Source organism: Onychostruthus taczanowskii, unplaced genomic scaffold (genome assembly GCF_017590055.1).
Source record: "Onychostruthus taczanowskii isolate IOZ18803 unplaced genomic scaffold, ASM1759005v1 scaffold12, whole genome shotgun sequence".
NCBI classification, from domain to species: Eukaryota; Metazoa; Chordata; class Aves; order Passeriformes; family Passeridae; genus Onychostruthus; species Onychostruthus taczanowskii.
The window spans coordinates 10,244,403-10,258,148 of record NW_024498351.1 but is presented as its reverse complement, the minus strand read 5'-3'; the positions used below and the strand labels follow the sequence as shown (position 1 = coordinate 10,258,148).

The window sequence follows — 13,746 nt, the reverse complement described above, 5'->3', positions numbered from 1 at the left end:
CTTTTTTGTTCTATTTTATTTACCTAAGCATGCAGCAGCACCAACCATGGCATAAAGACCAGGTGTAATACAGTCAGCTCCAACTTCACACCACTCCTTGAAAATGAACCAGTCATGATGGTAGTAAGCCAGCTGCTCCACTGCAATTCCTACAATCCTTCCTGCTATTGCTCCAATTGCCATACTAGGTATGAACAACCCAGATGGAACCTGCAACAAAAACAGAACTGTTGTCATGCTGTTGGGAACATAGCTGGCACATCACTTAAAAGGTGATTTTTTTGTATTTTTTTTTTCTGAAGGAGATGCAAACACTCAAACTGTCAGGTTAAAACCATGTAAAGTGACACTGGAAGGTTAGTAGACAGAATTCTATTGATATTTCTGATTGATCTGATTAGCAGAAACCATTTTATGAACATGTTTGTTTGTATCTTACTGTGTTTAAGAGAAAATCTACCACCAATACAGGACCAAGAACTAGACTCAGTGCCAATAGCACAATTCTCTACCATGTGCATGTCCAGTGTGAGCTGTGCTAATCATACTGGAAAGAGCTCCTTTTCATTTCCTGTCTCCCTTATTCCCTCATGTTCCTCAGAGTCAACATTCACTTACTAAACAGGACTGCCTTCCTAAACTGCTTCCTGACACTGCTATAAATTAACTAAACAGGTGAGTTTTAAAAGAGGCTTTGTACTGTTATTGCTGTTTCCTGTAGAAACGAGTGTATATAGAATGCTAAACAAACCAAGAGAGAAAAAGGCAAGATAATACCCACCATAAAAAGTAGGTAACAGAGTAGTTTAAAGAAGAAAGAAGCTCTTACTGTCAGTTTAGTTACTTAAAATGTTTTTCTGCTACTAACTAAAGCCTTGTCACACAACCATGGCTTAGTAAAATATTCCTGTAAACTTGCTTTTATCAGCAGTTTCATATAAAGAAACTGTTGTGCATCTTTTCTTCTTATGAAGCCAATCTTTCCAAAAAGATACTGGTACCTAAATGTCTCATTAAACTGTAAATGCCTGCTGTTTCTTCTCACAGCAGTTGTTAACATCAAAATATTTTATACTGTGACTGAGGTACAGATGTGACTATAAAAAGGAGTAGAATTTGTACTTTGTCTAAATACACCCCATCCCATCTTGATGAAATAACAATTAAATATTGCATTCATGCTGTCACAGGACACATCTCAATTTTTCTTGTACTGAACAGCTGTGAAATCTAAGTATTGTGGAATTCCAAACCACAAATTTTTGCTGTGGTATTCAATAGCTGGTGCAGAAATGTATTTCAGAATTGTTGTTGTTGTTAGTATTATTATATTTTGCCGGTATTTATGGTTGCAAAGAAGATTTTTAACAACAAACCAAGGAAAAGCAAACAAAGCTTATAATTATTGGTCCTTTATATTTTGCCTATAAAAGATAATTTCTAACCAACAAACCAAGGAAAAACAAACTTTGTGTTAAACAGACAGCAGCATGGTTTTGAGAAAAAGTTTAATAATCCTTAATTCCTATTCTGAATTACCTAATATTTCAGTGTTTGTAGAGGTAATATTCAATGCTATCCTTTTTGTCTAGTATTCAAATTGTGCATTTATACCACTACTGTTATTTCCCACAATTAATTATGCATCTAAGCCCCTTCCTAACTGCTAATTATTTTTTTTTCCTGAATGAAATTCTTTCTTGGTGAACAGTACAACAGTACCCTGAAAAAAATCCCATATTTCCAATATAAAAGTAACTAAATAAACTTTTGAAACTGCCTCAGATCCTCCTGTGCTAGCAGTATGCAACAGAAATACAGTCTCCATGTGGAAATTGCATCCAAATTATTTCTGGTCCTTTGGTAATATAACTTTTATGCACTAGCTCCTTCTCTTCTTTCCATCATATGTAGATAATCGTTACAAGTCTAACTGTAATTATGATTTTACAGGTCCATTTGTTTGCATAAGCCTGTGAATCACAAAGGGGAGAGGAATCTTTCCAGAGAAGCAGCAAGGGAAACAGCTAAGTTTTTCCTCTTCTCTGGGGCTTGCTTTTGAGCAAGCCCAAATTTCACTCCAGAGGAAAAGATTTGCTCTGTTTCACATGTGTCATCTTTGGAAGAAGCAAGGATTAGGATATAAGGCACAACTTTCCACTTCTTTCGTAGTGCAGTTGTGTACCAGTGATGTTCTGAGGCAAAACTGTAACTCCTTCCCACCCGTGATCAGCATTTAGACATAGTAATGACTCTACTGGCAATAAGCAGGACAGTATAGGTACAAAAGCATGAAAGAAAGAAAAAAACAAAACACCAAAACAACCCAAAACAATGCCAAACCCCTGCCATATCAGCCTCCTGGTAATGCATGTCCACAGCAGTACTAGCAGCAGGAATCACTTTGCCCCACTGGCAGCAGCTGGGTAGCTTTGCTCACCTCACAGGAAAGCAGTTCCTGTGGGGAAGATGTGTGTTTGCAGATGGCTACAGCTCCAGGAACAGACCTGGAGAGCCCAGAGGATCCTTTATAATGATTTAAATGACAGTGTAATATTATTTCTTCTCTTTTTTTTTTCTTCTATTTTGAATTTGCTTCTTTTAGAGAGAAAGCCTAAAGCAAATGAATATCATTAAATAACATCCTCTTCTCCAGATCCTGGCTGACATTCTAACTAACCACATGCTTTAAAGCTTCCAAGAAATTCATGTAGCACAATTCCATCAATGACAGCAACGTGACTCCTTGCCTATTGGCAAAGTAATAAATGTATTCTCACAACTTCACAAAAATATTTCCACATGCTGAAGTTCTGATAAAATGAACCAAACTCAAATGAAGTATAAGCTCTCCCATTCTGTAAAGTAGTGAATTCTATCTAATATGCAGTGTGACCTTGTGGTGACAACGCCATACAGAAGAGGCAGATGCACATCAACATGTGAATGGTAAAGTAATGTCCCAGATATAAATGAAACCCAGTAAGTGAATACAAAACTAAACAGACTGAAGCGGTCACATCACACAACACTGCCTGAATTAGGGACCTAAGGAAGACTAGCTTTTGAAATACATACTCTAAGATTCCTCTCACCCACCAACCAACGTGTAGAACATAACTTCAAATAACAACCTGCCACATCTTCTAAAATATCGAAACATGAGAAACACAACATGATGTCATTGTTCTATCAGTTACAGAATAGTCGAGGTTGAAGATGACAGCTCCAGATCATCTACCCCTGCTCAAGCAGGGTCACCCTCAGCAGGTTGCTCAGGCTTGCAACCAGTCAGGTTATGAGTACTTTCAAGGATGTTCTCTGCACAGCATATTCCAATGATCAAACACCCTTACAGAAAGGAAGTGGTTTTTTATGCATGTTGTTACATGGAACAGCAACTTACACTGAAAAGTTAAGGCAAATTGAAACACAAATCTTGCTTAGTGAACATTCTGCAGGAAGTTTTCATTAAGACACATTTAATTATGATGTACTTGCAAAAAAAAAAAAATTAAGGGAGCCTGACAAGACAGAAAATGATGAAGGCATGACAGTTACACATCATCACCCAGAAAACAGTCACAGACTGGGGAGAAGCTGTAGCCACCTTCAAAACAGGTCTATGAAACAACTGGGAAAAACAGAAATTATGCTGCTTGTAATGGAGATGAAATTTCCATTACAGTCAAATGAATGAAGCCCACTTTCTCATCACAGGATGCAATACTAGAAAATAGAGCAGAAGAAATCATCGTCTGCTTTTAACATCTGTAGTAATTAGATTTACGTGAACAACGAGGGGAGTGGGTATAAGAATTACCAACTAAGAGTAGTGTAAAGGGTACAGTCTGTCCTTTTTCCAAGTAACAGGAAGACTAGGGAATCTGAGTGATTATGCTCAAACTTTGCTCTTGAAAATTTTAGAATCATCCCTTATTGCTGAATCAGGCCCACAGACATCCATCCACACAGTTATGCACCCTACTGCATTTAAAAGCACATGTCTATTCAGCTGAACAAAGGGCTATTCTGAAATTAATTAAAGTTATTACTGTTTACTACAGGACTTGCTTAATAACCAAAAGTAAAAAGACCTTTTTTTAAAAGAAATAACATGAAAAAAAAATAAACAAAGCTTCTAGCTTTGAGAGATGGGAAATGAGAAAAGCAATAATTAAATGATCACAGAGAAGATAAGAGCTACTGCATTCACACTTACCTTGATACCAAAAGTGAAGACTGTCATGATTATTTTAAATATGAGTGCTAAACACAACTGCCATATAGCTGAATAGACTCCAGTGCCTGCTGGGCGGTCAGGAATATCGTCTACAATTTTGCTTGCGTTCATATCATTTCTGTAGTCACAGAGCGAGGAGGATTCTAATGGCCCACAGTCTGTGAAGAGCTCCTTAATAAGCTCACTGGTGTTTAGCCTCGTATATGGATTAGGAAATGCAATCACAGCTGTTATTGCTGCAACAATAATAACCTCCAGGACAGGATACTTCCCAAATTTTGTAGATTTGCGTCGACGACACCATGCGATATTTGCTCGGATGAAAAATGCTCCCCAGAGCCCACCAAATACTCCCAGAAGAATAAAAGGAAGCAGTTCAAAAAGGTACCAAGGAGTGTGATATTCCACATAAAAAAGAACTAGGCGGCTATTACCAAAAGGATTGATGGACCTTAAAACAAATGCAGCTACTAAAGCAGCAAAAAACGATCTCCATAAAGTTTTGAGTGGGAAATAGTAACTGACCTGCAAAAGACAATACACGAGAATTATCAGTGATTCAATTAAAAACCTGGAAAGACAGGTTTATGCATGTGTTAGAATACTGCTGGCTCACATGGTGTAAGCTAAAAAAGCTGCTCTGCTTTGTGTCTCTTTCTAACCTTCATGAGAACTACAACTAGCCGTACTCTCAGATTTCCTGCTAATATTTTTCATCTCCTTTCAACCTATATTGAAAGGTTTATCACAGATCTGTTATTTTTAAAAAGTATGATTAAAACTAAAAGAATAAAGAAAATTTAAAAGGCCTCAAAACAGAACATGCAATTTCATTCTTAAGCCCCACATAACCTGATTTGAATTTCTGGCAACTGAGGAATTCCTCAAAATACCCTAAGAATATAACAAAATTACACATGAAAGAATATCTTCCCTAATTTTCAATTCAGAGATTTTTAGGATTTTAGTTGTCTTTAAAAATGCCAATGACAGAAATAGCATTCTTACGTATTTTGAAAACTACAATTAAAACTGATTTAGCATAAAACATTTTTTGGAGAAGAGAATTTGCTTGCTTTGGAGGTAAGTTTTATAGTATATTTGTCCTTGTAATAATTATCGTATTTTTGTTAATTATCATAATTGTGTTTAGTGTTTGAAGCTTTAAGTAATGTTGAAAAACTTGCTTTACAAAACTGTCCAATAAGTCTCGAAAGCCTTTTTCAAAAATTAAGAGCCCTATTTCCTTTTTTTTTTTCAGAATAAACTCCTAGACTGAAAAGCTGAAGTATCTCTATCTATATGTAAACTGTAATTATTAACAGACTCAGCCCTTTTCCAGAATAAAATAATTGAGAATAAAGTAAAGCTGACATTCACTGGAAAAAAAAAAAAAAGAAAAAATATCTTTAGGAGTTTGCTGGTAACAGGACTCTTGGCTTCGTAATATGGGTCAAAAAATAATTTCCTTCTCAGGAGAGACTCCATAGCTTAAAGGAGTCTGAAATTGTTTAAACTATGAGAGATCTTTTTAAATATTTTTTTCTTCAGTGCCATCTCTTGACATACCTCCTCCAGACTGAAAAGGACTCCGCCAATTGGGGCACCAAAGGCTACAGAAACTCCTGCTGCTGAGGCAGCTGACAACACCTGGAAAACAATAAAGGTGAGGGGGTTTGTCACAGTCTATGTTGTAAACATGAACAACAAAATCTCACTAAAATTAGCTATAAGCTAAGTTCACTGATGATGGAGCAGAGTAAATGCATGGCAGAGCAGATTTTCACCCTGCAGCCCTTGCAAGCTCCTGGCAAGCTCCTAGCAAGAGCCCTGGCTTGAGAAAAGGAGCCCAAGCAGGAGCAGGTTTCCTGCAAGCACTGCAGCCTGTGGGTGATCCAGGCTGGGGCAGTCCTGAATGGCTGTGCCCTGTGGAAGGGACCCGTACTGAAGATATTGGTGAAGGACTGTCTCCCATGGGCGGGGGCCCACACTGGAGCAGAGACAGAGTATCAAGAGGAAGGAGCAGCAGAGACACAGTATCCCCTTGTGTCACTTTGGGATAGAAGAGTTAGGAGTGAAGCTGAGCCTTTCAAGAAGGGACAGTGGGGACAAGATACATTTAGTTTTGTTTTCATTTCTCACTACTCTACTATTGTCAAGTAACTTTCCTCTAGTCTGGTCTGTTTGGCCTGTAATGGTAATTGGTGAGGAATACCCCAGTCCTCATCTTGACCTCTGAGCTTTTTATCTTACTCTCTCCTGCTGTCCTGCCAACACAGAGGGGTGAGAGAACTGCTAGGCAGGCACCAAGTCTAACCCACCACACTGTCTTTACCAACAGAGAGCTGAAAGAGGGCAGAAAACACTGTTGTCACCCGGAACCCTTGTTCATGGGTTCAGAGTACTCTGCTGTCCTCGCAATTGAAGACACTCATCAATTACCAAAATGTAGAGACAAGAACAGAAAGAATTTAAATAAAACCAAATAGTCTCTGAAGTGGAGACCATTCTGGAGACCAAACCCACACTGCCATAGAAATTATTTACCTGTGAGAATGCCGGGGATAATACATTGTTTTTAACATAATAAATAACAATTGATCATCACTAAACATTGTCCAAGAGAACAAAGGTCATCTTTTCAACATATCAGTGTAAATGCACCAGTATTCAAGAATAGAAATGCTTTTTCAAGAACTTACCTCTCTTTTTTTAGCTTCATTTGTACTGTATTTTGGAAAGAGGTAGGAAAAAATATTCCCACAGCAGCAGGCAACATGTACCAAAGGACCCTCTTTTCCTAAACTTAAACCTGATGCAACAGCCAAGACTAAAGTAATTGTTTTTATCATCAAAGTCCACTTCCCCAAGTAACCTCTGATGATGAAGCCGCTCAAAATAGTTTTTATCTGGAAAAAATAAAAAACTGTATCTGTTACTGCACTCTTCAATTTTCAGAAAATAATGTATCCTTTAATTTTAGCTGCAGAACTTCTAAGCCAGCCTTTTCAAATTACTAACTTTGTCACACTTTAAAACATGTATCATTAAGACTGCCACACTCAGTGTATCTGCTTGCCAGAAGCTTTCCATCTGCAACATACTCTAAAACACTGGGTAATAACATAAAACTGTTATTACTGGATAATAACATATAACTTACTCTAAAACACTGGGTAATAACATACAACATATCAATCACATTTAGTAGAAAATTAATCTGCAGTGGCGTCTAAGACTGGATTCATTAGTTCATGATGTAAATTATTGAGCGAAAGGCAGAAAATTTCCAAACGAAAAATAAATCTGCAAAAATCATACTGAAGATCTATTGTAGCAAGATCCCAACTTGCACCAATATAACCACTGTTTTCTCTTAGTGTTTTACCATCACTACATAAAAATCAACAGTAGATTTCTTCACACAAAGATGGAAAAGATAAGCCTATGTCCACCAGAAAAATATGTCACTTGCCAAAGGTATTACTGTGCTTAAAAATGCTACATTGTAAGACTGGAAAATATGCCCATGCAGAGTAAATAATATACAGCTACCATAGGACAACATGTCCATCAATAGGATGTACACAAAACACTGGACAGCTGTGTCTAGAAAGTAAAGACAGCTAGATTTGAAAACAAATTTAAGATGAAATTTCTTATGGAATAATAGCACAGAACTACTCCAGGCTTAAACAGAGGTGGATAAAATAATATTTACAGAAAAACTCAAAAAGTGAGACCAACCAGAATTTATTTGATTTTGGATTTTTCTCTCATTCTGTGGAGCAGCAGACAGCAATTGTAACCAGTGAGTTTTTGAGGATACTACACATTTCACATTGTGACTGTTAGTTGGTTTGTGCTAATTAAGGCCACTAAAGCCATTGCAACAAAAGATTGATTGCTCTATCAAATGACCCATATTGTGTCAATGAATCACTGCTCTCTTATCATCATAGGGAGGGTGTGGATTAGGGAAGGTTTGGAAATCATTCCTCAGAAGTATACTAATCCAAATGCTCCCTTAAAAAGTGGTCCCAACAGAAGCAAAATCTACTAACCCATAAGATCTTTTAAATTTGGGGTATTTTCTTAGAAACAATTAGAAAGTTTTTTACATGTTTTTATTTTGAATGCTTGTATTAATATATTTCTTCAAAGGCACAGGGTGCTTCCTCTTGCCTTTCCCTGACCCACTAAGGCAGCAGTAATCTACACATTAATATGAAACGCCTATAATATGTATATATATTAGTTAAACCTCACCTCAGGTATCCCTGAGCCACAGGCGTAGGGAGCAAATACCTTCACCAGCGAAACTGCTAAGAAGGCAAAGCTCAAAGCCCAGAAAATGTACATGATGTAGTTCATTATGTATGAACCTGGACCCTAAAAGCAGGAAAAAAAAGTCAGAAAATAGATTTGATATAAGAGCAAAATCACTACTTAAAATAATCCAGAAGTACCTCTTGTTGCAAGTACCTTTATACACACATTTTGAGGCATAATAATTATTGCCAAGAGAGTTTTGTTTGAAAACCATAAAGCCATGACACCTACACATTAGCACAGACTGGGTTATAAAAGGTAGAAAGTGTTCTAAGACTTCATCTTATAAAGAAAAAATAAACATAAACTAGGTATATTTTTAATAGCTAATAGCTGCTAAAATCTAGTGAATATCGAGAAATCTTCCTTATTTAAAAAAATTTGGTAGAAAAAATAAAACAAACCTATTAGTTATCAAAGAACACATAAATAGATTTAATTTACATACAGCTATGATTAAGAATAGAAATTTTCGTGTTATTAACAGTTCTATGTTCTCATAACTTCCTCACATTTGCAATACTCCAAGCCCCCTTGCAGGTCATGGAATACACATTTATTACGCTATAATCTAGTAATCAATTCAAATGCTGAAAAATGGCACAGACAGTACAACCCAAATTCATGTTTAGAATCCTAACCTTAAGACCATTATTTTTTTCCCTTATTCAGCCAAGCTGTTGAACAAGACCATCAAGGAATACTCACTTCTGCTTGCCCAATTATTAGTTCTGCCCATGTTTTCCACTGTGGACATTTATCTCTCTCTTCAAATGTGGTCTCATTTGAACCCCAACAACACTGTTCATGGTTAAACCACAAAGCACTAAGGCAAATGCCTTCCTTCAAGTCAGTCATCCAGTCAGCAGCTATGTCAATTAATCCTGCCAATGCCCCTGTTAGAGAAACAGTTTTGTATTAATGTTCTGGTAAACAGAAATAACACACCCAGCTAAAGTGAAGGAATGTGCTTGTACAAACTGAAGTATTAAGTATTAACTTAATTAAATAGACATTTAATATGCTACTGATTTCCAGGATTATATCCTGGTTTTGTTATGGTAAGACTAATATTTGCTGAAGAATTAAGTACTTTGTATATTTCCCAAGTTAAATGAGATTTTTTTTGCTTTTTTTTTCCCTTATACCACAGTTCTCCAACAGTCCACTGAAACCAAGGAGTTAAGAGTAAAAAGAGAACTGCTACTTTTGTGTGATGGAGCAGTTTATATGGCGCCAAGGCTGTTGGAAAGAGATGGGATTCACCTGCCTAAAAGGTGGAAAGGGATTCTAGTCCATGTGTTGGCAAGTCAAAAGCAGTACTTCAGTAGAACAGAATTTTGACCAAATTATTAAAACACATAAATATCACAATATCTCCTTGTGACTGAACTCAAGATTGTACCATTTAAGATCCAGTAGACATACAAGAGAAGGCAACTGAGACTGAAAAACCAGTGTTCAAGACCAGAATTTGCTCACTTTGTTACTCAGAATAAAGGAATTTTAATAAACAGCAGCTCAGGGGATTGAAAACACTACACTGCATGTTCCCACTGAAATTATCATAAACAATTTCCAGTGATTATACACTCCTGGTTTCTGCATCCAGAAGTATATAAACATGCTACAAACTTTGCATATATATTAATTTATATGTGATTTGTGAAAGAGATTATGTATATACCTAAGCAGCAATTATACTGTTACCATGCTTCTTAATAGGCATAGCCTTACTCCACAAGTAACTCTCCTAACATTTAATCTAAAATGCCTATCTAAACTTGTTTTGAAAAACTGGGCACAGAGTTTGTGACCTTTCCTTACTGCAGGTTTTAGTCACTTCAAACTATACTAACAGAAAAAGCAGCAGCACTGCCTGACCACTGGGCCACAAACTATTGGATGCTTTCAGTTGTGAAATCCACTCTAAAATACATTAAGAAGGAGAGAATTATTTTCTGTGGAAGAACCTCAGTAAAGATACTACATAAACATATAGCTAAAATTCACTAATCTATAAACACATGCATTACAAGGAAGTGTGCTTACCAAAACTGCACATATACCAGAGCTACTTTTACAATCAACACTTCCACAAGAAATCCTACAGGTAAAAACCAAAATTTTACAGAAAGGGAAAACATAAATCTCAATCACAGGATTAAAGAACATTGACAGTTTAGTAGGTGGAAGTTCAAAAACACTTGAGAAACTCTCTCTAAATTCAGTGAGGATTTTGGTTCCCATTTGATCAGTAAACCCTCATCTCAAAATGGTGAAGCCTGTAAATCAAGATAGTCAACTTTTTTCTTCCCTTATGGAATTGTTGTAGTAGACTGAACCAGCTCTTAGCTGGGTTGGTGGAGAACAAAGGAAAACCACAACTATACTTGCTGACAAATACAAGAAAAGAATGCTTTGTGTTTTCATTTACCTGATGCCAAACCAGTTAATGTGACTACCAACCATCCTGACCATGCATCGTACAAACTTTTTGTCATCTCCCATGCTGATTCTTTCTTCTTGCTGTTAATCTGCAAAGAGAAATCAGTATGTAGAGTTGTATGTAGTTCTGTAATATGAATAATGAAACAAAAAGCAGCATGACATACAAATTGCATGATGCAAGCTGCAAGCAAATAAACCCTCTCTTGAAACCACAAGTGTTCTGCTTGTATTTAGTGCTTCACATAGATAAATCAGCTTAATTATTCAGACATCAAGCAACTGACAGAGAAACATATATTTGCTTAATTTAAAGAACTAAAATCCAGTAAATACATTATTAGGATAATTGAATACTTTCTGTGGCATACACCTAACACATGAATTGCAACATTATTTCCCTCCTATACTTTAAATATTTTTTGAACCTCAATTAAATTGTCAGCATACTAACAATAAGCTATTTCATATGATTCAAATTCCAAAACTTCTACTTCAAATATAAACATGTCTATCTCTAGACTAAAAACCAAATAAAAGAAAATAAGAAAATTTATAGCTACCCTAGAGTACTTCTAGACAACTATTAGTAATGACATCTGAAGTTAATGTACTGAAAAAGTTGCTATTCTTATTTTATCCTTATTTACTCTGCACACTTAGCTGCAGTGGCACAGACACTTGTGTCAGTACAAAAGCAATATACATCACGCTTCACTTTTCTGTACAAGTACCACTAAAACTACTACTGTACTATTACAAATACATCTGCACTGGAAAACAGCCTTAAATATACAAGCATGCAAAAAATGCAGTGCTTTAAAAATGGCATTTGGGTGACAGGGACCTATTCCCACTCTATTAAATTACTGCTTCTTTTCAAAGTTATAATAATGCTGCAACACTGCGGGTATCCAACTAAGCAGTGTTTTTTAAACAGCATTCAAGTAGTTCCAGCTGAGGTAACTATGTACATATTTAAAAGACACACATATATTTGTATGTGTTACTAAATCAGACCATTTCAACACCCAATGAAAAAAATACTATTATTTATCTCAAGTACCCGTCTATGCCTTTCTCTGTCTTTGCACTTCTCTCGAACCCAGTCAATGGTATGGAAGTCATCGTATGTTCCTACTCCAGGAATTGGCTCATCCAGAAGGTCCAGTAAATGTGTTGAACTGTTGATATTTCCTCCATTTGTCATTGTATAATGAGTTCCTGCAGTAGAGAAACACAGGAATTTATTAATTCTGTGATAAATGAAGTATTCATACTATGTTCATAGCACAGAAATTTCTGAACAACTAATTAAGACACTTTCCATACTCTGCATATTGTACTGTCATTTAGGTCTCTCAATGCTGCGTGCCACTCCTCTTTACTGTCATCCAGCTGAAAGTTAAATTTGTGTATTAGTGACTTTGTGTTTTCATTGGTTAAATAGGAATGTCCTAGTCAAATTATTGTTCTGTTTTGTGTGCAGACTCCAGAAAAACTTCAATAGAAGCAAGTGGTAAAAAAGAGCAAGTTTGACACACATATAATTTGAAGTTTATTTCCGTTTATGAACTACCAAAGGAAAATCTGTTTGTACAAAAACAAAGCAAGGATAATTAGCTAGAAAGTTCACAGTACCTTCATATAAAACCAGTAATTTCTAAATATACATTCTATTGATTATCAATCTCTCCTACACAGCTAAACCAAATCTAAAATACATTATTAACAGATTGTAAGTGCATGTAAAAAGCAACAAAAAACCTAATAAATACTCATATTTTGTTTTTATGTGTTTTTTCAGGTAAATCACAGAGCCTCAGTCATGAAAAACTGGAAACATTGTATAAAGAAGATATCTTCTAATTTGTCATCACAAGCTAGTTTCTTCACAAGCAGCTTGCAGAGCAACAACCCCACGAGTATCTACTGCACTGATCAGAATAAGAAGAGCAAGAGGGGGTGTAGTGAGAATTTTTCCATTTTCAAAAGTGATAAAATAAAGTTTTTACATTTTTAAGCTTTCAAATGTTATAAATTCTGCAATATATTGGCTTTTTTTCTTAGTTCCCACTTGTCTGACTAAGAAAAAAATAATTTGCCCAACAATATACAGCACACCACAGAAATCTCTATTCATAAAGACATAAGCTAAGTTGACCAAGATTTCTATCAGTTCAGACAGACTTCAAAACACATTTCACTAAATCGACACTGGGATGTTTAGACAGGTGGGGGGTTTTTTTGGGGTTTTTGTTGTTGGTTTGTTTTTGTTGGGTTTTTTTGCTTTTTGGGGTTTTTTTATTCCAGGTTTCTTTAATTGAGCTTCTTGGTACTGTCAGCAGAAATTACCAACTCACCAAACAACCAAAACAAACAAACAAAAAGCTTGTCAAAGGACCTACCTGTAAAGTTCCAAATGCTACAAATGCTGAGTTCACCAGCCCAAGCCTTCATAATAACTCTCAATTACATTTATACATAAGTAAAATGTGCCTTTTCCCCTTACAAATGTGAACTCTAAGATCTAGAAGAAGCAGTGTGACACCTGGCATTACACTATGACCAAAGTGGTGCCTCAGTCAGCTATTGCTTAAGAGGTCATGCTGATGCCTACTATGTAACATATTGTTTATTCAGACATTTTCTTAGTGGTGAAAGACAAAATAAGAAGAAAGAAAATAATACAAAATTCATATTAAGACAAAATGCGATCTATA

General features: G+C 36.0%; 1 protein-coding gene across 7 annotated transcripts in view; it reads right to left on the bottom strand.

Moving 5' to 3' along the window:
• The window catches only part of CLCN3 (chloride voltage-gated channel 3), a 59,118-nt gene that overhangs the window by 10,840 nt on the left and 34,532 nt on the right, over positions 1-13,746 (bottom strand). For all 7 annotated transcript variants that reach the window (XM_041395704.1, XM_041395700.1, XM_041395698.1 and 4 more), the window contains 8 exons: positions 12,090-12,247; positions 11,013-11,112; positions 9,284-9,471; positions 8,513-8,635; positions 6,946-7,152; positions 5,813-5,893; positions 4,223-4,768; positions 24-210 (listed from right to left, as the gene is read on the bottom strand). In XM_041395704.1, coding sequence (XP_041251638.1) covers positions 24-210; positions 4,223-4,768; positions 5,813-5,893; positions 6,946-7,152; positions 8,513-8,635; positions 9,284-9,471; positions 11,013-11,112; positions 12,090-12,247 — 1,590 coding nt within the window. The remainder of the gene's footprint in view (positions 1-23; positions 211-4,222; positions 4,769-5,812; positions 5,894-6,945; positions 7,153-8,512; positions 8,636-9,283; positions 9,472-11,012; positions 11,113-12,089; positions 12,248-13,746) is intronic.